At 44.1% G+C, this 23767-nt stretch overlaps 2 protein-coding genes across 3 annotated transcripts in view; one reads left to right on the forward strand and one right to left on the reverse strand.

Annotated features, from left to right (window-relative positions):
* The window catches only part of ralgapa2 (Ral GTPase activating protein catalytic subunit alpha 2), a 94288-nt gene extending 78801 nt beyond the window's left edge, over positions 1–15487 (forward strand). For both annotated transcript variants that reach the window (XM_042389012.1, XM_042389013.1), the window contains 2 exons: positions 7971–8092; positions 14038–15487. In XM_042389012.1, the coding sequence (XP_042244946.1) occupies positions 7971–8092; positions 14038–14195 (280 nt within the window). In that variant the 3' untranslated portion in view covers positions 14196–15487. The remainder of the gene's footprint in view (positions 1–7970; positions 8093–14037) is intronic.
* A 3976-nt stretch (positions 15488–19463) lies between these two features.
* On the reverse strand, positions 19464–23767 carry insm1b (insulinoma-associated 1b). Its single transcript, XM_042388753.1, has 2 exons — positions 23693–23767; positions 19464–22143 (listed from the first exon to the last, which is right to left on the reverse strand). The coding sequence occupies exon 2, from the start codon at positions 21662–21664 to the stop codon at positions 20141–20143; it is 1524 nt and encodes a 507-aa protein (XP_042244687.1). The 5' UTR covers positions 21665–22143; positions 23693–23767; the 3' UTR covers positions 19464–20140.

Raw genomic sequence — 23767 nt, forward strand, 5'->3', positions numbered from 1 at the left:
AAATGTCTCTGTCTTACTCCCCTTTTTCCCATAATCACCTCACACCTCTGAGGGCCTCTGCTGAGACGAGCTTCGCACCTTAGTCCTCGCTGTGACAACAGGTACCGCTGGCACTCATCGCCCGGCCTCTCTCCAATCAACACCTGCTCTGCTTTATCCCTCTTTCTTTCTTTCCTCCTTTCCATCTTAACCCACCCCCCACAACCACCCCCTTCTATCCCTTTTTTTTTGTGTCACCACCAGTCCTTTTCCCCATGTATCCCCTCTGTACATTTCCCTGCCTCTCTGCCATTTTTCTGCCTCTTATCTCCTTTTCCATAATGAGTAACAGTTCTTCCATATGCAGTTGAAATCATTTCTCCATACCAATGCCTTCTGGAGATGGTACTGCAATTCCCTGTTGATTTAAACTTGTTCATGCTACAGCAGTCTGCTTTCATTACCTCCTTTGGTACCCAGTATAATGACTGGTAATAACAGCCTGTATGCAAGTCATTTGACAGCGTGTCTTTGAGCTTGCTTTTGCCACCATCATTTTTCAACTTGACACTTTTTTCCTTTTAGCAACTTGTTCGCCACCTAAGCAGGAGCTTTAACCCTCAAATGTATCCATAGGGATGGACAGTTTTGAGTGATATCCAGCAATACTACCATGAGTGTACATGTGGTATGAGGAGGAGGTGGGGCACTATGCCTTTAAACAAAAAAAAGTAACAACCACATCTGCTTTTTTTACCCTGCTTGCACTGGCACCCCGGCACCACTAAGCAACCCCCCCCCCCCCCCCCCCCCAATCCCTTCCTCTTAACAGGCCAATTATGTGACTGCTGGGAGTCAATGGCGCTGTGAGCTACTCCTGAGCTCCTCTCCTCACCAAGGTCAAGCTGATTGGCCCAGGTTAATGGGCAGATGTGGGGCTAAGAGAGGAGGGGGTCAAGCACCTAGAGGCACCCTCCACCTCATCTCTAAACTGTCCCTCTTCACCACAAGAGCCCCCTTTACCACCAGCGCTTCTACAAACAGGATTAACCTTGGCTGCTGCCGTGGAGGCCCGAGGAGCGTAGGAGTGTTTTTTTTTCCCCAATGCATAGTAAAGATTTTTTTAGAAGTTTTTTTTAAATGTTCTTCAGGTGAAACTGCCAGAACCATAAGGTGTGATGGTCAGTCATGTGTCCTCTAAGGTTGATGGATAATGTAATACCTGTTTTTGTCTAGGTTGGATAAAATTGTTTTTTTGTTTTTTTGTTTTTTTACTGCTGAATTAAAGTCTTTGTTAGATTTTAGTCAGCATTCCTTCACAGATAGTGTCTCTCAGTGTAGTAGCTTGTATGTCTCTGAAAGGGATATGGCATAATTCTCAAAATGGGCTTTCTGAGCTGTTCTGTGACTCAGTTGCCTGCCATGTTAAAGCTATAGCTTAGGATCTGAAACCTTGTTGCCACACCCCCTTTCTTCCATCTGTTTTGTCTCTTATTATTATGAAAAACACACTAGTTAACCAGAGAGATTATGGCCTTTAGCAGTGCACTATAAGAAACTCAACATGACAAGGGTACTCCGGATAAAAAAAGGTGGGGGCAGTCACCCTCCCTGCACCCGTAGTCTGACTTCTGTGACTTAGAAGTGGATAGAAATGGAGCTTGAGAAGTGAAATGTCAGTATGGGGCGTCTAAGACCCCTTCTAATGCTTCTTCACCTAATCTGGACCTTCGCCCCTGAGCCCTGCCTTATAAACAGATTAACTGTGTGTGTTTGTGGCATTACTTCTGTTCAAACAATGGGCGTGGGAAGTATTCAGATCCTTCACTTTTCCCACATTGTATTGACTTTAACGTAAAGTTTTAAAGCTGATATTGTTTTTACACATTATTTTTACACTTTTTTGTTCTTTAATCTTGGATTCTTTGTTTGATATCCTTCCAACCCTTTTTTTTATTGTATGGAGATTATATGTTCTGTCTGTCCATAGATTTTTATTTGGGGCTCTGGTCTAGGGCTTTGGCAGAACCTCTCAAGGACAGAAGTCACCGAAGCCACTCTAGTGTTTTTGAGGCTGTGTGATTTAGTGTATTTCCTTGCTGAAAGGTAAATCCAAATCTCACTCTGAGGCTGTATTTGTTGTGTTTGTATTCTCATAGAGTGCTACTGCAACCAGTTTACTTCACTGTTGGGATTCCGAAAGGTTTGAGTGATATCTTGTTTTCTCCAGAAATTGCACTGGTGTTCAGTTGGCATTCAGACCAAAGAACCAATTTTTTGTCCCATTATGCTCACAGAATCCTTGAACTTCCATTTGGCAACTCCAGATGGGCTGTCACACAATCGTCGTTGGGTCCTTGTTTGTCTTCTCACTAAGACCTCTGTTGTCTGGTCACTGAGTTTGGTCGAATGGTATAGTAATGGTAAATTTATGTATTGCTTTTGAAAAGATAAGTGTAAGTTAAGGTAAGTGTGGGACGGATGGGAAGATTCACCAATTCACATCAGTGCACCGACATAAACGTTGTTGCAATTGCCCAGATTTAAAAAAAAAAAAAAAAAAAAAAAAAAAAGTGTGCAGCAGATACAATTTGGGATGAACTCGCAATGCATCGTTACATACATCTTTGCATCAGTAAAATCTGATTTATTTACATATAATTATTAGCAGAGGCCCTATGCCTTTATTATGTAGAAGTGTGACCAATAATTTGTTATTTAGATTGATCCCTCCTCTCTGAACTGTTTCTCAGGCGCGCTAGCATGCTACAGCTAAGTGGTGTACTGCCAAAATGTTGAGTTTGTGCTCAAAAAGTTCTGCATGTCGGAGTAAATGGATTATTAAACTATTTTGACAGTAATTGTTTGGGTCACGGAGCATACACATGTGAATTGGAGACAGAGAACACTACACTACAAAGGACTTATGAAAAGGCCTGTTTTAGAAAGGTCCAAGTGGTTTTTTTTAGAGGTCAAAAAGAAACAGCATAAATGAGATGCTTACTGATTTGCAGTACTAGAAAAACAAATATGTCAAGTAAAAATCAAACTTTTTAGTTCATTTATGATTTGCTCTATGCTTAATAAAAAAAATCACTCTCTCTACCATATTGAATTGCATAGCATCATTCTTTTGCATCACGTTGAATCGCATTGTATCACATTGAATCAAATGGTGTCGGTTTGCACTTCATCGCAATGGGCGTGAATCGTATCGCATTGGTAGTTGCTTCATATGTATCTTTAATGTATCTTATCATTGGCAATGCATCGGGATGCGTATCCCATGGGCCCGAAAATGGAGATGCACATCCCTAAAGTGTCGTATTTTTTTTTACAAGACTTTCAACTTCAAGTATTAACCAAAGTGATAGTAATTTGTGTTTGTTGAACTGAGAAAAAAAACAAGGTGATCACACACATATTTCTAAAAATGTGTTCCTGTACATACTGCAATAGAGATACAGTATATAGATATTGTATACACAATAATTTCCAAATCCGCTTTGAGAAATTTATAAGAAACATTGTTTGGCCTCACGGACACACACAATGTGTTGTTGGTGGAAAAAACACTGAACTGTTTACATTTAGTGTATCTTTAAGTAAAAGAGGTGAAATACCCTCTGAGGCCATGATGCATAAACATCCCTGCTGGCTGTGTGTGTTTAAAAGCTGAAGAGTGTGTGTCAGGGGCCAGTGGTGGCGTGAGGCCTTCTGTCAGCAGGAGCACTGAGGAACACAAAGACTGAGGCTGGATGGTCAGGATCCTGCTCTCCAGGGAGACACCAGATCAGAGGTCAACATAGGCTCTTTTGGGGAACCGTGTGTGGGTGGAGGGTGTTAGTGAGTGTGTGTTGTGCCTGTGTGCCTACTTATGCACTACTAACGCCTATGTGTGAGCATGCGTATGTGTCCGCATGCGCTGGGCGGGGTTACACACGGCACAAAATGGATCCCAGTGGACAGGTGTTTTCAGGACAGGTCCCTGTGGACGGATAGAGGAAAAAGAGAGAGAGATGATGATGAGGGTCGGTGGCGGTTGGCCGATGGGGTCCAGCAGGGATGGAGCAGCCTGCTAATGAAGAGCCATCTGAGGCCTCCATTCACCTTGAACATGGGCCACTGCAGCTGCCCTGACCTTGGCTTTGATCCACAAAGATGCTTGACCCCCACCATTTCCCCAGAGCTAACCCCCCTGCCATCTGGACAGCACACATGCATATGTATACATATGTGCACACACCCACAGATACATATGCATGTACACGTATGTTGACCCATAGACTCATGCACATATGCCTTCACAGGTATGATGTTGGACTATCTATCTCTGGTGGTGTTAATTCAGTCACACGTACCATTTTTTGGGGGGGGCATGCAAGCTGCATGTTTTGTTTTAATGCATAATTAACCTGTATGTTTGTGTATTAGTGTATGTCTGGTATGTCTAGGAGTACAGGGCTGCAGGGAACAGGGTGGAAAAGGACCATTATCCACTAAAACCATTATCCTAAATGTGTAAATGTACTTATTAGATTTGATTTGTGCTTTTCTCTTTGTGGCTACTGCTCCCTCCCACATTCATAACTCCCTAACCGCAACCTCCACCTCTCCAGACTAAAGTTGTTACGTTACATTAACTCAGACCTGGGAGGGGTTTTTTTTCTCGTTACTATCCCAATAGTTGCCACGCTCCATAGACATTACATTGGTTTCCCTCTCTTCTCCCTAATAGGAATGCAGCCGCTTGGAACGTAGGGGTTTCCGTGGAAATTCCCAAAGTGGCGCAACACACTCTCCTCCCGCACACCAGCTTGTCCGCCTAGTTCAGCTGTAAATGACAGTTATGTCACGGATGACTTGAGTTGCAGTCCATCTGTGGAAATGTAGACCTGTCTGCATTTTCCTTTTTATATTTCATACCTTTCTTTATGAGAATGTTTAAAGCACAGAATATTTTGAAGCTTTATGTGATACAGCAATATCAGAAAGGCTTTCATAACACATTTTCAGAGCGTGTAACATGTTTTGAGATCCAGAGAAGATTGTCGCAAACACGAAGCTTAGCCAGGCACTGTAGAGCAGTGGCTGTAGATGATTTTTTTTTTCCCCAAAAGTAGGTCACTGTCAGTGCGTTTGGTGTCCATGACATGGACATAGTCTTTGCGTCACTGTTCTGGACGTGTCACTTGATTAAGTTACTGCATGGAGGCAGCAGCATCTGTGGGGAACAAGCTGTGCCCATGGCTTGGTAATTAGAGACAAGCAAAAAAGATGAGAGAGTGCGAGAGAGAGAAGGCAAGATTACCCCTCACTGTGCATCAGGTCTGATTTCTGTGCAGCAATTTTTTTACCCACAGATAGCATCGTACATTTACTTAAGTGAGCTGATTATGGCTCTCGCTTTCACTCTTCCCCAAAATACCTTTTATTAGTCTCCCTCCCTCACCGCCTGTCTTTCTCCCTTGCGGCCTGTCATATATTTCCCCTCGTCTTTTGATAATTCTACACTATCTCCCTTCATTTTATTCTTTGAAGGTTTTTTTCTCACCCACTATAATCCATTTGTCTAACTCGGATAGAGGGCAGCGGAAGGAAGTCGTGGAGGAGAGGCGTGTGTCAGAGTCAGAGAAAGAGCGTCTGCTCCAGCTGGAGTCAATATTTGCTTTAGGAATCTCAATAACAGGCCTGCAGTCATCTGCATCTCTGATAATGGACAGCCATATGGCTCTGTTGACCCACGCTGTGCCGAGGTTCTCTGTCTTTCTCCTCATCCTTCCTCGTCTTTCATTCGTAGGCTTCCTTCTAACTTCTAACTCATTTCTTTTCATTTACTCCTTCGTTCACACATATTTGTCTTCCACTTATCACCTATGTGGGCACATTTCGTTCTTTTACAAACATCCTTTCTTTCTGTCTGTCATCCATAAAACCCTGGATATGACCCACCACACAGAGCTGTGACCCAAGTTACCATGGCAGCAGAGCCTGGGATGCCCACTCTTTGTCCAACACTGTTTCCAGCAAGTGACAGAAAACAGTGACGTTGCATGTCTGGCTATGACTGGAAGACAGATATAGAGCTCAAGAGGGAAGTGCTTTTACTACTTTAAGTCATGCTGCCCTGCATACATCTTTTGAATGACGATGTTGGCCCTGTAAAGAATGGTAAATTACATACAGTATATTAGTTGACAGGTCTTAGGGCCTCCTTAATTTTTTTTCCCTTGTCTTGCCATTTCTCCTTTCTACTTGGAGTGGGAAATATTAGGTTTTTCTCTAATGGATCTCTTGGTGTTGTGTCCTGACAAGGGCTCAAATTTTGTGTGTTAATCCAAGACCATCATTTTGCAACAAAATGCCAAAAAACACCTTCACCAAACAGAGTAGACTCCTCTAGATTTTTACATAGAACAAGTTTGAAATTAATGTCTTTCCCCCCATTGTTCTGTTACTACAGCAAGACTTAAATGTTTTTGTTCATAGGGCATAGAGATGAATGCATGTGGCATTTACACAAGTATACAAACTAATCCTACTCCCCATCTTCCTCTTTTTACCCTGTCCTTATTCTGCCCTCTGTCCATCTCTGTCTGTCCCTGTGAGATGCTTGGCCATCGTACTCTCTGATGTGTCCCGGCTCAGGTGCCCGTCACCCCCGCTTTGCCACGCTTCCCTCAAAGCCATTGGTCATGTCTGCCTTGGCCCCTGCTGTGGCGGCATGTGCCCACAGCAGGCCCCCTGCCCAGTCACTGTCTCGTCCTATCTATCTAACCCAGACCAGAGCCTCTCGGCCCAGTCCAGCCTATCTCAGCTCAGCCTGGTTCAGCCTTGGCGTCAGGAACAGCCCAGTGCCACTCCACCCTGGCAGTCATAATGAGACGAGGGGAAGGGGAGGGGGGGGGGGGGGGGTCTCCGTGTTGAGCGACTAGAGCTGTGTGTGTGTGTTTGTGAGTGAGAGTGCATGTGTCTGTCAAGCAATTTGTTAGGTGTCGTCTGTCAAGGAAACACGGCCACAAACAGACAGCCATGAGAATAATCAGACTCATTGTCAAACATGCACACACACAGTTAAATCTCAGAAGTGCTCGCTATCATTATGCCATCAGACAGACCTTTTTACTCCAAATGAATGATTGCCGATTTATAGTACGGAATTGTAAAACCAAGTCTTATAAGCTCAACTCCAATAGTTTCCCTTCACCATATTTTACCCAGCACTTGCCTCCATTCCACAACAGACTTAGCACAATATATCTATGATAATGATATGATAATGGCCATCAGAATGTTTTCCACCCTCACCCGGCAGCCATTTTACAGGCTTTATTTATTTATTTATTTATTTGTGCTTTTTCCCCATTTCAAATCCGACCATCCATCCTGCATGCTGGCTGCCCAGGCTCCAGTCGCTGCTTGTCACTCTGAATTTCAAATGGCTCCAATTTTCCCCCTGATGGCACGGAGAAGTGCCAGGCAGCGCATCGGGGAGGGTGGTCCTAGACATGCTGCCTGCAGCAGGGGTTCTATTAGAGAGAAGAGAGGGACGAGAGGGGGGAGAGGAGAGGTTTGGAGCATCACACCAGTAGTGATGTATTCTTTCTTTCTTTTTTTTTTTTTTTATGATTATTTTGGAGACTGCTTTCTCATTTGGGGCTATGTGGCATGGCTGATTGTTCCATCTTTGCTTCTGGCTGGGTTGCAGATGGTGGGGCTGCCCTGACCAGTAAAGCTGCCTCTCGCTCCCCACAGCTCACTCACTGACAGTATCAGTGTATGTGCAGTGCAGCACTGGAAAAAAAATCCCATTTGTAACTGTTGCTGTGATTTGTTCCCAAATGTGCAGATGGATGTTTTGATGAAATTCTGAAATGTGATTATTTTGTGAGAATTTAAATGACAGGTTAAGGTTCAATTAAATTGATTGCTTTTGTTGTTTCCTCTACAACATGCCGTTATGTTACATCCCTTAACGAGAGCCAATCCAGCTATGAGGAGCGGGCGCTCTACTTGGAGGCCATCGTGCAGAACCACAGAGAGGTCATGACCTTTGAAGACTTTGCCTCGCAGGTCTTCTCCCCGTCTCCTGGCTATCCAATGAGTGGGACAGGTGAGAAATTAAGCACACTGCACCTCTGTCCTCCTTTATGTTCTTTCCGCTCCATCTTTTTTGCCTCTTTTTTTTTTTCCCCCACCTCACTATTTCTTCATTACCTTTCCACTTTTTCCTCTTATGCTCTCATTTCCTCTTCTCCATCACCTCTTTTTCTTGCCGCTTTTTCCTTATCAATCTCTCCTCCTCCTTCACAACACACCTGTCTGTCCCCATCGCCTCCTCCAACCGCCCTCCCTCTGCTCCGTTCTCTCCACTCTTCTTCCACGCCTACGCTCTCTGATGAATATCAAACATCAGGCCCCGGCTCTTCACGCCATCCGACTGACTTCAAACACTGCTTTCTCCCACTTCCTCAAGCCCCACTCACGCTACTTTGTTAATCTCTTCTTGTTCCGAACTGCATCTTTCCATGCAATTACTTTCCTATGAATATAACCAACCTTGTTAAATGGCGGTTGCAGAGTGCATGTTTGTATGTGTGCGCGCGCACGTCTTCATGAGCTCATTCACCAACACTTAAGAGATCCAGCCGACAAACAGCAGGTTGCGGATGTCAGCACAGTGCTCTTATCAGTCTATGATGAATAGAATGGAAAACGTGGCTTATCTTGTTCTTCCTACTTGTACCAGCTGTGATCGATCTGCAACAGCACTGAAATCAATACAGGATTGCACTTTTCCACTCTATTGGATCCCGACACACATTCTGTTTTGACAAGGAAAGCACTCCACAATACCACACCGTAGACGTCGTGTCATTTTCAAATCTGTCAGCGCTTGTTTTATGGGTCTTTTTAAAGTGTATGTAATGTTTTCGTTGTGTATGTTGGCATGTGAAAATTAACTGTCTGAATTTTTTTGGACTGTGCGCCTGTTAGTGTGTGCGGGACTTTAAATTGTGAGACAGCAGGTGTGATATTCAAGCTGTCGGAGACCAGCAAGTGGTGGACAACTACATTACCATACTGCTTGCCCATCTCTCGTGCTGAGGTGTAAAAATCTCCTCAAACTGACCTCCAATCATCTCTTTTCATCCTCAGCACCGAACCTGCTTTAAGACTGAGGATGAGGGGGTAGAGTTAAAAAAAAAATAGATACAGATACAGTGGAAAGAAAAGATCAGAAGTGGGGAGTAAGTGAGAGTGTGTGATTTAAAAAAAAAAACAAAAAAAACAAAAAGTAAAGCTTGTAATTGCCCATCCTTCTCTTAGTAGATGTGGTGGACTATTTCAACCGTAGGTTCCCTCCGCTGGGCAGAGAGGGGTTAGAGAGGTTAGTCAGGCTTGAGAATAATGTTTCACAGCATGGGACACAGGCTGTGGCTAATGTGAGAGGCTGTAACATAATGAAGTCTGTGAGGCTGCCGTGTCACCCTCGCTGCTGCGGAAACTCGTTCTGAACGGTGATTTGTATTTCTCCGGAATCTACGCTTGTAAATAGATTAATTGATTAATGCGAGGGTGCGTGTATGCGTGCGTCTGTCGATTCATATTTTATCCAGGACTCACTCAACCTGTAGGGTACTGTAAACAGTCACTTTATTGTAGGTGAACCAATATAAGAGTCGTGTTGAGTAATTTCACAAATCATCTTTCATCCAGCAGTTTTCTAATGAAGGGAGAAATTGGGCCACTGGAGGGTCCATCTGTGTAAAACGTGGATGAGAATCGTTGAAATCTACAGAACTATATTTTAATTCTTTTGGAACACACACAATTTCCAAACGTAGCGTATTTGTAAGGATGAATTTTGGCAAAGTAAATATGAAATTATGCAGGAGATCTAGATTATTTCTGTTTTATGTGGGTTTGAATATTTCACTGCAAGGAGCACATAGCTTCACTGAAGTGCCGGGACAAGCAGACACAGAATATACTGTGTATGTATCATACAGTTTGGAATAAAAGGTTGGGTTTTTTTGTCGGGTTCTTTTTTGTTTGTTTGTTTTTTTATTTAAAGAAACTTATTGTAGAATTATATGGGAAATTCAAGAATTTAAGATGTCAAACCTAAGGTTTCCAGAAGCAAAAATGCACACATCATGTGTGATGCAACAAAGTTATTTTCATCATCCATAAATCTGACATCTGATCATCAATCGTTTGATCTAAAACATGTAAAATAGTAAAAAATGTTATTCATGATTTCCTAAATTCCAAGTTGATAATAGTCAGCTTGTTTTGTTCGAGCAACACTCAAAAATTAAAAGCAGTCAGAGTACTGTCAAAAAAGAAAACCAGCAAATATTCACACTTGAGAAGCTGGACCCAGTGAATTTTTGTATGTTTTCATGTATTCTTGTCAACTGTATTTGCAATATTTCCAAGCTACTTTGTGGCTAAGCTCTATTTTCTAAACCATGACCATGATGTGATGTATGCTTTAGGCCACATATATAATGTGTTTAAATATCTTTTATCACTGTAATCTATCATGCCTGATACCACATGTACCATTAAACATATAGCTTCAATGTGGCAGTAATGGCTGGCTGACACTGCTCCTCATTTTCACCCTTCTCAAATGTGCTACTGCCCTCCCATACCTTTTGTGTGTTTGTGTGTGTGTGTGTGTGTGTGTCTGTGTCTGCGTGTGCTTGTGTGTGAGTTTGTCCATTTCATCCTGCTCTGGCTCCCATTGCTGCCACTAACATGTCATCCATGCTCCATGACAGCGTGCAGGCGTTGGCCGGGGATGGTTTGGGACATGGAGTACCCCTGGGCCAAACTGGACTGTAAGACTCTGCTTGCTTCCTCCATACTAGGCATGACGCCCAGCCACAGCCCACTAACATCTATTCATCCATTTAGGTCACTATAAACCTCAGCACCATCATCAAATAACTTGGGTTGCACTTGATTTAACTTTTTTGCATCAGCAAAGCAGGTCCAGACTTCAATTATCCTGCATGCTAAATGCTGTAAAGACATTTAACCTCATCCCCTCTCCTGTCAGTCATCCATCTGTATACCTTCCTGGTTTGTCAGTAACCTCCACAGCCTCGTCCTCCATGAATCCTGAATGCAACCTCACTCTCACCCTGCAACTTCAGTCCAACATCACGGCTTCCTGCATGAGCTAGTCCATCTGTCATACGGACCCAAGACTCCATCCTCCGTGCTCCGTGACTCCTTGCACTGCTTTGCTCAGTTTTACTTTTTTTTGTTTTGTTTGTTTGTTTGTTCTAGAAACTTTTTAAGAGGAATGATGGCAACTGAGAAAACCGTTCTTCTCTCTAGTGGATAAAACAATTTAAAATCTCCAATGAACTGAGGTGCCCCCACACCTCTTACTCTTTCACTCTAACACTCTCCAGCTGTAACATTGGTGGTAAATGTTTCTCGGCCTGTTGTTGCCACGTGAACCGGCCGCCATTCATGCTTTGGATTTCAAAAATTGTCTCACTTTTGAAATCTGTAAACGGGACAGATTCATCAGGTACCATCTGACATTATGGCTTTCAAAGTATCTTTGGAAAAAGTGGCACTTGTTGATTAACTCATCACCCAAAATCAGTTAACCATGTCTTACTTTGAAACCCTCCAGTGACAACTAACCTCGACGCCACACACGCTGTCTGAACGTCGCTCCGCTGCAACCTCTCAGATTACTGACTAATCAGCAGCGCTGTGTTGTGTTCCTCTGCAGTGTGGTATGGTGTGTGTGTCCACTACTCTCTCACATGATGCTCTACTCTGTTTTTCCTTTTTAGATTAAAAATATCTTAAAGGTCCAAATACTGTATATGACGAAGGTAAGCCCCGAGTCAGACCGGAAGCTTGTTTTCGTCCAGCGGCCTACCTACCCCTGCTCATTCACTCATCCTGGCTGTTTTCCCCCCTACACCTCCTTTTTTTTCCACTCAGTACTAACCAAGCTTTATTTACTGAGCGCTCTGACAAAGGGAAGGGGGACAGAGAAACCAGGCTGTTTATTTGGGGGGTGTCCTACTGTTTAGGCCAGGCTGGTAATTGAGAGTGATGCACGGTGGGGACAATTAGCACCTGACTAAGTAGCAGCATGAACAATACGGCTACACTTCTGGCCCTCGCTTCTGCATGTGGCGCGCCTTTATCTCTTCCCCCAGCAAACACTTTTCTCTTTTCTTTCTTTCCTTTTTCTCCCCCCCCCCCCCCCCCCCACCCAATCCCTCCACCCCCCTCATTTCCTCCTGTTGGAGTGTGCCTGTTTGCCTGGGGCAGACTCTGAGACTAACACCTGCCACACTGGAAGACGTCTTTGTCATCTAAAGCCTTGTTTGAACTGCTGCAGAGGGGACCAATGGGATAGCGGGGCCATTTAAAGACTCTTTGTTTTCTCTCTCTCCTTCCGTCTCTCCCGTCTTCTTTTCATCTGAAATTAACCTCGGTGTAAGGTAGCTCGGGTTGAGTAAGGAGGAAATGCTGGGTTATAATGACGATAATAATGATACATTAGCCTCTCGCTCTTTTGGGTCTGGGTTATTTTTTCACTCAGGAACTTACTATGAAAATGAATTTTTACATAAGGCCATACAGAGTAGAACGTCATTTAGAAACTGATGCAACCGCAGTCATTAAGTGCCACAGTGGGAGTGATGACTGTTTAGTGCAGCATGTTTTAATGGCTGCTAAACGAAAAGGGAAGTCTGTTGAGTGAGTGGTGAACTGTACCACACTATTGTCTGTGTATATTATCTTTAATGGATTGCTCTTCCTCATGTCTAACATGTGTCTTCACCACAGATGCAATTAGAGTTTGGTTTCTAAAACAAAGTGTTTACTGTAGGAATGAGTAGAAGAATACGGGAATGCAGAGTTTGTTCCGTCCATACGGCCAGCCCACATTTTTAGCCAAACCCGTCCCTTTTTTTTTTTTTTTTTAATATATATTCATATGCAGATTTGAGAATGCATGTTCGGACCCCCTCACCTCCCCTCTAGCCGTTCACAATACACACACCCAATGTTTCATACATAGCCCAGCCTCCTCTCCCTGTGAGCAGCGGCTCTGGATGCTGCCGGTGTCGACTGTGCTGCTGAGTGTCTGTTACTCCAGCCATCTGCCATTCCTTTTAGCCGCTGCAACTTGAGATGCCTCAGAAAAAAAATGTCAGGAAATAAAAGGATAGGAAAGAAAATAGGCAACCAGATGCTATCTCGACAAAGCAGAAAAGTTGTTTAAACTTGAGGCATGGGGCAGAGGCGGAGCGGGGGAGAGGGGGAGAGGGGGAGGGGGGGGGGCCCCCCCTCGGTTTGAGTTTGGTCAGGGGCACACTGAGGAAGTCAGGGCGATGTTCACAAAAAATGATTGTCCTCACCAGCATTTCATGCCCACCTCCCGGCTTATTACTGTTTGCCATCCCGTAATCATGGATGTGAAGTTTTTTGAAAAAGGACAATGTTTGACAAAGGGAAGGCTCCACATGTTCACAACAAGAGCATAATGTGTAATTTTATTTTCATTCAAAGCATTCTGCTGTCACACTGCGTACTGAATACTTTTTTCTTTTTTCATCCGTAGCTACAAAGGTTACCTCTCATTTTTTATATCGTATAAGCATCTCGAAAAACTGTATTGGGGGAGAAAGGCAGCGTCTCTTTTAACAAGCTTTGCTTCTCTACAGCATGTGAAAAGGGCATGTAATTCCTGAAATATTTTGTTTCTTTCTCAAATCTTTATTCTAATGACTTCAAGGGTAGAACAGACTCAAAAATCCTGACAATTGTTTTTTTTGTACAGTTTGCATTGTAAGTTTTATGAATGTTGGTGAAAAAACCTATGAAGTGGGAAATCTTTGGTTGAGGGAGCGGCCACGTGCATGACAAAGCATGCTGGGATATGCAACAGTCACACAAAAGTCCAATCAGCCCTTTCCCACGTCTGACCAGCTTTGTCTCTCTCCATCGACTTTTTTTTTTTCTGTCTCTCTACAAACTCTCCCTCCATCTCGCTCCCAGGCTCCTTCACCGGCAGCACGAGCACCGAAGCCAGCGCCGTCACAGCGACGACGGACTCTGTCGACCAGGTCTCTCCCACCATGCCCCGTGCCACAAAGAACCGAGTTTCCGGAAAACTCCGCCGATCAGCCAGCGCTATAAGCAAATCCTCCAACTGAGCTCTTCAACCCGTCCCCTCCTCCCCTCCTCCCCCTCCTCTCCCCCCCCCCTTCCTCCTCAAGTGCAGCCTTTAATCTTTTCTCGAAGAACCTCACACACCCAGCCGTGACTGCAAGAGTTTTTTTTTTTTTCTTTTTTGGCGTGTTTTCTTTTGTGTCATATAAACATGTAACTAGAGCATATTGCAATTTTTAATTTAAGTGGCAATCATTGATTTTGTTGATACATTTCCATTCCCAACTGCTTCGAGATGGACATGAGACTAAGCTATTTATGTTCATCCTCATGGATTCAGCTTAAGAATCAGCAACATAGGAAGACTTGACTGAAAAGTCTTAAAGCAACCTGTGATAAAAATGTCTTTTTTTTTTTTCTCAATTTCTAGTGCAGCCGTGATTCACTAGAGAAAAAAAAACAAAGTTCTTACTGTAGTAAGGGAATGGGAGACTGCTTTATCCTGTTTCTATATCTCATCTATGTCAACACTTAATGTAACAAAGCACTGAATGACACAGCTGTAAATGGCATCATGCTAAAGCTGCACAAGAGATTGGTTTCCATTTATAAATGTGTCTGCCTTCTTACCTCCTTTTTGCATCTGCCACAACCTTTCTGTGACAAAGGCACCACTTCTGTTGGTGACAGGACAATGTTGAAGTCTTCAGTCGTTTTCCCGCTCGTTGTCCTGCACCATCTTCCTACAGCGGAAAAAGGAGGAAAGACTGATGCACGAGGGGGGGAATACCTCCCCGCAATGATTTGTACTCACGACACTACTACACAGACTTCCCGACTACGGAGTCCCTGTAGTACGTGCAGTCGGAGGCTTTTTAATTGTTTTGAACCCAGAGTGGACAATCAATGACATCTTTCTAACTTGAGCTGAATTGAAATTTGTTTTTGTCTTTTTGTTTTTTTTTTTCGTTTTGTTTTTTTTATCACTCTAATTTTCCTTTTTAAATGAATTCCGATGGATTGTGTCACGATTTGATTTATGCAACTCTGCTGGAATGAGAAAAGACTGCGTTTGTAATTGTTTTCTGATGTCGTTAACATAGGCTCATGTCCGGTAATTGAATAAGTTCCTCCTGTCTCTTTCCTCTGCTATCAGTTTCCCTGTCCTGTGAAGCTGAGACATTGACATTCCAACGTTCCCACCAACGTTTTTGCACTCACTGTCGTTGATTAACTAGCGCCGAATGTTTCTCTCTGTTCTTGGATGTAAATTGCTTTAAGTTTTATTTGCTGATGTCTGTTTGCTAGATGTATATAGAGAGTACTATTTGATGAATTATTTTGCTGTTGTTGTGTTGTTTTTATGTGTATTCATGTGCTGTTTAGAGGAGGAATACTGCCAGAGCCTCAGGTGAATCTTAACTCCATGCACTGGTGTGTGTGTGTGTGTGCGTGTGTGTGAGTGTGTGTGAGTGCATGTATGTATGTGTGAATTTCTGAGGGAGCTTCTCACAGTGCCTGTGTAACGTCTTGTCCTCTTAAGATGCTGTCCCACACCACCTCCTCTCCCCATAATCAGATTTTAGCCTCTCCTCTTCGCTGCGTGAGACAAACCATGGCCGCCCCGCATCACATCTCCTCGTTAGCAGTCTAGAACAAAGCGTCCCCCCCCCCCCCCCCCCCCCCCCCCCCCGCAACTCTAAAAGGTCAGTGTCTCATGCTTCCCACAACAACAAAAAAAAAAAAACCCAACAACAACAGATGGATTTGGAATCGCGGGGTTCTCTGTTTTAGTCTTTATTATAGGTGGTGCGCTGCTCTGTCTTTATCTGTGAATGGAATCAACTCCTCCTCTTTCCCATGATCCCTCTCCCCATGTCGCCTCCTGAGGCCACAGGAGTGGCGGCGGGGCTGGGTTTAGGTGGCATGCCAGAGGGGAACTCTTAACAGCCTTCCTAGCAACAGCCAGGTCGGCGCTCTCACTTCTCCAACCTGCCCGCTCGATTGTCATGGTAGCCAGGTGTTACCCCCCCCCCCCCCCCTCCACACACACACACACACACACACACACACACACACACACACACACACACACACACACACACACACACACACACTATAGACTCACACCCTCTGAGGGCTCCACCCATGATGCAACACTATCCCCATCTGTTGCACTACTATGCCTTACTTTCTTCATGCTCTCCTGTCATTTTCTTCTTTTCTCACATCTCGCCTCCTCTTGTTTGTTCATTCCCCGAGCTGAAAAACAGGGAATCCGAACAGCAGGGGGATGGATGTGGAGAGGGTTCAATCCATTTTTGTGCTTTTTGTTTTTTGAAGAATGTATAGCTATATAGGCCTGGATCACATCAATGTTTGTTTGTTTTTTTAAATTTCCTCCCCAAAGTCACTTGAAGGAACCACCCAGGATGTTGATCTAAAGATTGTAGCTTATAGATGATGTCTGTGGAAAAAGGAGTCACTGCTCACCTTTTGGTGGCTTAGTCGCTGGAGATGATAGTTTGGACCAAGATAAGGATTGTGTTTCTTATATACATGAAGAAAATGAGCTAGTGTTAGTCCTAGTATGTTTTTTCTTTTTCTTCTCGTTTTAGAAATCCTTGTACATTGTGTCAAATTTGAGGGCTTGAGCTCCCTCCGAATATAAATATATTAATGCCTGTAATATAATCTTTGTATAAGAGAAAGAGGAAAAAATGCTTGAAGATTTCATCATTACTTGTCAACATATCAAACTGTTTTTAACGACCGAAGTCCTGCTATCTTTATTAGAAATGTGAAAATTGAAACATTTCATTAAATCAATTTGAAATTCTACTTTTTTTTCTTTCTTTTTTTTTTTTTTTTTGTCCCTTTTTTGTCCCCTCAACAACAGTAATTGTGTAACCTCAGATTTTGTGCAGTAGCAGGTTATGTATGTGTGTGTGTGTGTGAGAGAGAGAGAGAGAAAGTGTGTGTGTGTGTGTGTGTGTGTGTGTGTGTGTGCACTGACATGATGGTGCTGTTACCATGGGCTTTCTGACCCTGGCCCAGCCGTGCTAGCAGCAGCAGCAGCAGCAGCAGCAGCAGGGGTAACCTGACCCTCCTCCCATCTGTCTCCCCTGCTGCTCAGCCCTGCTTAGGGGAGGCCAGCATAATGGAACCTTACCAGGAGGTACAGGTGCAATGGTTGCAGCACCTACGGGTGCCCTGCCTCGCCTGCTTCACATAAAGACGCAAGAAAAGCACTTGACCGTAATTGGAGCCCTAAAGCTGTGTGTGTGAGAAAGAAGCTTAATGTTACCTCATTTTCACCCAGCTCAGTGTTGTTTGCCTCAATCATTGACTCTGAGATAGTTTACAGCAGAACAGGCAGGGGCTGGATGCCCCGGCCCCTCTGAGGATGTCTTTCTCTGTGATTACTACCACTCTGTATGATCCCATGTGTTACACTGCTGGCTGGAGTCTATTTTCACACTTCAGAAGCTCTCTCTCTGTCTTGATGTATTGTCACTTGCCTTAAGGGCGAGTGACACTCATTTTTAAAAGTTTGTGTTATTCTTTTTGGACAGGTGCAGAGTATTAACGAGCAGGAGGAAAACTCTCTTCAGTAGCAAGAAAGAAAAAAGACTCAGGGAGCTCATGTCAGGTGATTTTTGTATCCTCATACCAGATTAATCAAGACTTGGAGTAAAGGTTGAGCCACAGTGACAATGCCCTGATGTTAACTCCATGCTGACAGTATTTATCTCAGTCTGAGGTGACACAACTGGAAGCTGCCTGCTAAATTACAGCTGACTTAATGCTTTACAGGTTCTGGAGGTCAGATATGAAGCCAACTGAACTCTGATGTGTCCTAAATCAGCTTAAAGCTAGAAAAAAAAAGGAAAAAGAAATCGAGCTGCATTAGTCTACCGAAGCAGACAGATGTTTTACTGCTCCAGAGGTGAGCTCTGATCCACCACCTCTTTGTCCTCCTGCCATGTCCTGACATTAAGGAGGGAATTTATGATTACTCCCTAAGTGCTTCTTCTATGGCAGCGAAACGGCGTCTATTGAGCCACTGGAGCTGTGATTTACAGCAGTGGCCCGAATCAGTCTGATAAACGGGGAATCGAAGGGTTTGTCAATGGGGGCTGCTGAGGTTTCTTTTGCCTGTTAAGGACAACTAAATAGGGTCGTGACCCGGTAGAAGAGAGATGGAGGAAGTGAAGTTACTGACATTGTCAAAACTTTTAGGGTGTGAAATTAAACCCAAGTCTTGCTCCCCGGGAGGCCCGCGGACCCCAGTTTGGGAGCTTGAACACACCTGCTCGGGTTAATACTACGCTTCTTCTTCTGTGAAACTTTCATTTATCTACATATTCATGAAATAAGCTCCTAAATTAGCCAATAAATGAAATTCATTGAAATATTTTAATACATCTCTTGATGTTTTAATTATTTACTCTCCGGATAATTGCTTCAATTTGTGACCTGATAATAAGACGTCTTTTTTGCAATATCTCAAAAAAAAAATACTCATCATCATATTTAATTCCAGTGTTTTATTCTTTCCCATGTTATGTTGGCGTGATGCTGCCTGGGTGTAACTTTGGAAATAATTTGTCAATGAAAAAGAACTGTAGAAGCATAGCAGGGGCAAATCAAAACCAGGCCCAGAGAGCTAATGATTTTAAAATGTAATAAAAATTAAATGAGGTCACTAAACTCATTTATATGAGTAATACCAAACTCCGTCTTGAAATTTGGTGATTTTTTCGTTCTGGGGGATGAAGTTCATTGGCGCCGCGGGCTGAGTCTGAAAAGTTAAACCATCTTGAGACCATGTGTCCTTTTGAAAATATTTTTTTTTTATTATTTCGATAGACAACAACGATATACACATACAATCAAAGCGCTATAAAAGCCAACATTTAAGAAAAATAACTTGTCCTTAAAAAAGATTGCATCTAAGGTAAGAGCTTTACGTTTTTTTTTCTTTTTACAAGAGCTGTGGAGATTGAAGATTAAAACCCGACCCACGACAGTTATCACAACTCATAAATTTGACCCCCCCCCCCAAAAAAAAAAACAAACAAACAAAACAAAAACAAAAAAAACAATAAAACACACACACACACACACACACACACAAAAGAAAAAAACATTTTGGCTATACGACGTGTAAACTGCCAGAACGATTCACAGGAGAAAATCACAACAAACACAACAATAAGTTACATAAAATAATTAGAATAAATAAATAAATAAACATATGATGAAAAATATTGCAACAATCTTCAATAATAATAAAATATGTGCCAGCATTCAAAATTAAAACAATCTATGTTGACTTTTTAAGGCAGTTATACAGCGGGATTTGGATGTGTATGGAGGCTATTTCAGACTAGGCTTATCTGTATACTAAAGGCATTTATGGTTCTACTAAACAGGGAATGCTTCAGTCACTCTGTTTTTTCTTTTTTTTCCCTCCCTCTCTCCACAAAGACAAAGTTGATCATTTCTGTCTTTCACAAACAAAGCTACAGTGATAGAGCAATCACGGTCGGTGTATTCAAAAAAAGGCTTCTGATGAGGGAAAAAGGATTTCTGAGAATTTAAGACATTTCTTAGGTCTAGAAGCTATCATTGAGCACATGTGCTGTCCTAGAAAAATACCCTTTAACAGTCAAACTAACGCTTTGTACTCTTTTTTTTCCTTGATAAACTAATTTGAGAAAGAAAATCTCAAAATAGGCCTATATGTAATTCAAATATAGAGAGAAGCATTCAACAATCACTGATTGGCATGGAAAAAGACACATCATTAAACACCACTTAAACATCAAACCGCCCTGCCTTTCATTGGCCTAAAGTTATGGCAGTGAGCATCACGAACTCTTTATTTTTTTTTAACTCCAAAGCCACTTTTTTTCTCTTTCTCCTTTTTTTTTTTTTTTTTTTGAAATTCCCCTCCATCAAAGGCACGAGTTTTGTGTTGTCTTTAGCAGGCGGGGCGCACCGGCATTTGGAGCAGGATCACCTGCCTGTTCTCCGAGGGGTGGCACTTGTTTATGTGCCTGGTGAGCCCCGGCGAGCTGTAGAGAGTGGCGGGGCAGTATTTGCACGGGTAAATCTGGGAGGAGTGCATGAGGCGCAGGTGTCTCTCCTGGCCGGCCCTGCTGGTGAAACTCTCCCCGCACACCGGGCACAGCAGGCAGTCCACCGGGCTCAGATTGAGGGGGCTTTGGTTTGAGACTTCCTCTGAGGATGAGGAGGAGGAGGAGGAGGAGGAGGAGGAGGAGGAGGAGGAGGAGGAGGAGGAGGAGGAGGAGGATGATGATGATGATGCTGAGGAGGAGGAGGAGGAGGAGGAGGATGGTACAGGAGCCTGCTCTGCCGCGCGGTCGCTGGTTTGAAACCCGTGCTCCTCCAGCACTTTCTTTTGCAAGGCCTGGTGTCCCATGATGTGTTTTCTTAGGTATGCCTGTCGCTTAAACCTCTTCCCGCAGAATTGGCAGTCATATGAGCCATCTTCAGAGCCCGACTCGGACAGACCTGGACTCGGGGTGTCTCTGTCGCTCATGTCTTTGGCTTCGTCGGAGACTGACTTGACACCTAGCGGTGGCATTTTGGCCATTTCAGGTTTGATGCCCTGTGCGGGTGGCATCGCAGGTGCGCCGGTGGTCCTGGGTTTGTGCCAGCGGCGGTGAGAGGCAAGGTTGGCAGGGCAGCTGAACATCTTATCACACTCGGGACACCGGTACTCGACCCTGACGATGCGGGAGCACTTGTGCTGAGCCAGGGAGAAAGGATCCGCGTACGCCTCCTTACACAGCTGACACACAAACTCCCCCAAAGGCTTGTTTCCTCCGGAGGACTGCGCCCTCGGCTTCATCTCCACCGGCCCCTCTTTGATTTTGAGACCGAGCACAGGAGAAGTCGTCACCTCGTCTTCAAAGTTGAGTTTTCTAATGGCTTTGGGTTTCTTGGGGGCGGGTTTAGATTTACGCTCTGGACCGTCAGCTGCGGGTCTTTTGGTGCCGACCCGGTTGCTTGGCGCCGGGAGGCTGCTGCTGGTGGTGCCGCTGCGGCTGCTGTTGCTGGTGCCGATTTTTAGGTCGACCGGGGCGTACAGGAGATGGTCCAGGCCGGAGAGGGAGGCAGGTGTCGGGAATGACTCGGCAGAAATAGGCGAGCCCAGATTGAAACTTCGCTCAAAATATCCCCTGTCGTGCTCCTTGCTGATGGGCCGGGTGGGGCTGTAGAGGGCTTGGCACACCGCCTCGGGGTTGCCGAACTGTGCCGGCTTCTCCAGTCTTGGCACCGGCGCGTCAGCTGCTGTGAAATCCGGCGATGCTGCGGCGCGGTCCGGACTGGACGCCACGGACATCGGCGGGGAGGGGTCCGCCTGGCTCGGCAAGGCGGCTGGGGTGGGTGGCTCCTGGAGGTCATCTTCGTCTGACCGAGTCCTGTAGGAAACATGTGCAGATTTCTTGTTTCTTTTTACCAGGAATCCTTTGGGCATCTTGGCGAGTTACAGCGGAAAGGCACTTCGGGGAGGTGGGTGAAGTCTCGAGTATCCAGGTTTGTTAAAAATATGGCAACACTAGAAGCTTATGGGACTTTATCTCCTCAGTATATCGATCCTTCTGTTGCTGAAATGTTTTCGTCTCCAAGGCATAGCTCCACTCTTTTTATGCCGGAATGATGCTATTGTTCTCGCCCCCCCTGTTGCAGCATCCCCGACCAATCAGATGAAACCAAGATCCCAGTGGATTTGATTGTGGGAGGGCTCAGAGCCTGGGTTTGGTGGATTTCGTTGGAGGATGTGCAGATAGCTTAGCAGATGTACTGGCGGTTTATTACATTAATGTGTGCGCTCACCCCCCCCCCCCCCCCCGACAGAGGCACACGCCGGGACCCTCCTCTTTTTACGGTCTGATGGGCCCCTATACAAATGCACACGTGCCACGGCTTTGTGGCTCTCCTCTGGGGGGCCCGGAGCTGCCAAAAGGAAATGTCCGTCACTGCCACAATCATCACAATTTAGAATTAAAACGAGGATAAGTCAAGCTTGGTTAAATTCAAACCAAAAGCAGCAGTTTTACTCGATTTATGCTGTGATGTTGTTCAAAGAGACAACTCCCCTAATAGACAGCTATAAAACCATCCCTGCTGTCCAGATTCTCCGGGCTGTTTTTGCCTCCACATGTTGTTTATTTGTTACATCCAGCCTCTTTTACGCACGAACTTTACGCACAGTGCGCAGGCCTACCAACAAACTAAATTCCCCTGCTTTTATAGATCTTTATTTTATGATGTCTTAAATAAACACTGTAGAGGGAGTGCTTCTTTATTTTAGGGCACGTGTCTGTCTCGGTAGTTTAACTCGACATATAAATCAGACATCTCGCTGCATACATAAGTAATAAGAAGGCCCTCTGGTCTTTGTGCACAATAGCCACGTCTGCCCGTGCTTGGATATCCCTGTCTTTTTTTTTTTTTTTTTTTCGTTTGAAAGGCAAATTGACCTCTTAACTGTGAAACGGGTCTTACGGCCAATCTGGCCCACAGCTAGACGCGTGCTGGGCGGAATCAGTGCTCCAGACAAAGAAGGCCGCAGCCGAGGCTTGTGTTGCAAAATGCTGCACAGATATCCAAAGCTTAAAATGTTGCTGCACAGTCTGGAACTGATGTATGTACAAATGCAATGTGTGCTCTCGATAGTTTTATTTAAAATGGATGAAAAAAGGAGCGTTCTGCTGAAAATACCCTTCAAGATTTAAGTTTGCATTGTCTTGGATCAAATAGTTATACAAGTTAAGATGTTGCATGATTCGTTATATCTTAATAATTTCTTAAAACTTCTAATTCTGCAGCCTCCTGTCTGTCTACAATCAACAACTGAGACAACTTTTTTCCCCCCTCCCCGACAAATACTGTGGCCTATTTTCTTTACAGGCTCCCCTATGGTTTCTATGCTCACATATTGTATATTTGTCCGCTTTTTTTCGTTATAATGGCTAAATGTAGGCTGCAGTGCGCCACTTGGCAGAGAGTGCATTCTTTTTCCTTTCAGTCGGGAGACCAGGGAGGAATTAATCTCCATCGTCGTACATTGTTCCCCTCATTTGCATAAAGCTGCAGTATGACCAAGTCAAATAATTACACAATCGGAGCTGAGCCGCAGGCCTGCGCCTTCTTTTCAATGGGCCTCTCTGTCCCGGTGCGTTCTCACCTGCCTCAAAGCACACCGTTATTTTGCTTATAGGGTTAAGTTACAGAAGTGCAAAAAAGCTTTTTAAAAAAAGAAAGAAAGAAAGTTTTAGCTTGTTTAAAAGATTGAGGATGACGTTTTAACACAGTGACTAAGTTTGAACATTTCTTTTTGAAACTATAGGCCTGTTCATCGAAAATCTATTTTTTTCTGTAGGCTAAAGTTTCACAGTGTGTGCATTGCTTTTTTTGAGCTTGTTTTCTTTCCCTGTGCTTCACTGACTCACCTACAAGTCATTTAGATTTTGATTGTCAGATATAAATGTTCTCCTCAAACCTCGTGTTGGCCTCCTCTGCTCTGTTACTTGTTGTTCTTTCAGTCTGCACATCTATTAGTCGTGGTTTGTTTGGG

The sequence above is a fragment of the Thunnus maccoyii genome, chromosome 16 (assembly GCF_910596095.1).
Source record: "Thunnus maccoyii chromosome 16, fThuMac1.1, whole genome shotgun sequence".
Lineage (NCBI taxonomy): Eukaryota > Metazoa > Chordata > Actinopteri > Scombriformes > Scombridae > Thunnus > Thunnus maccoyii.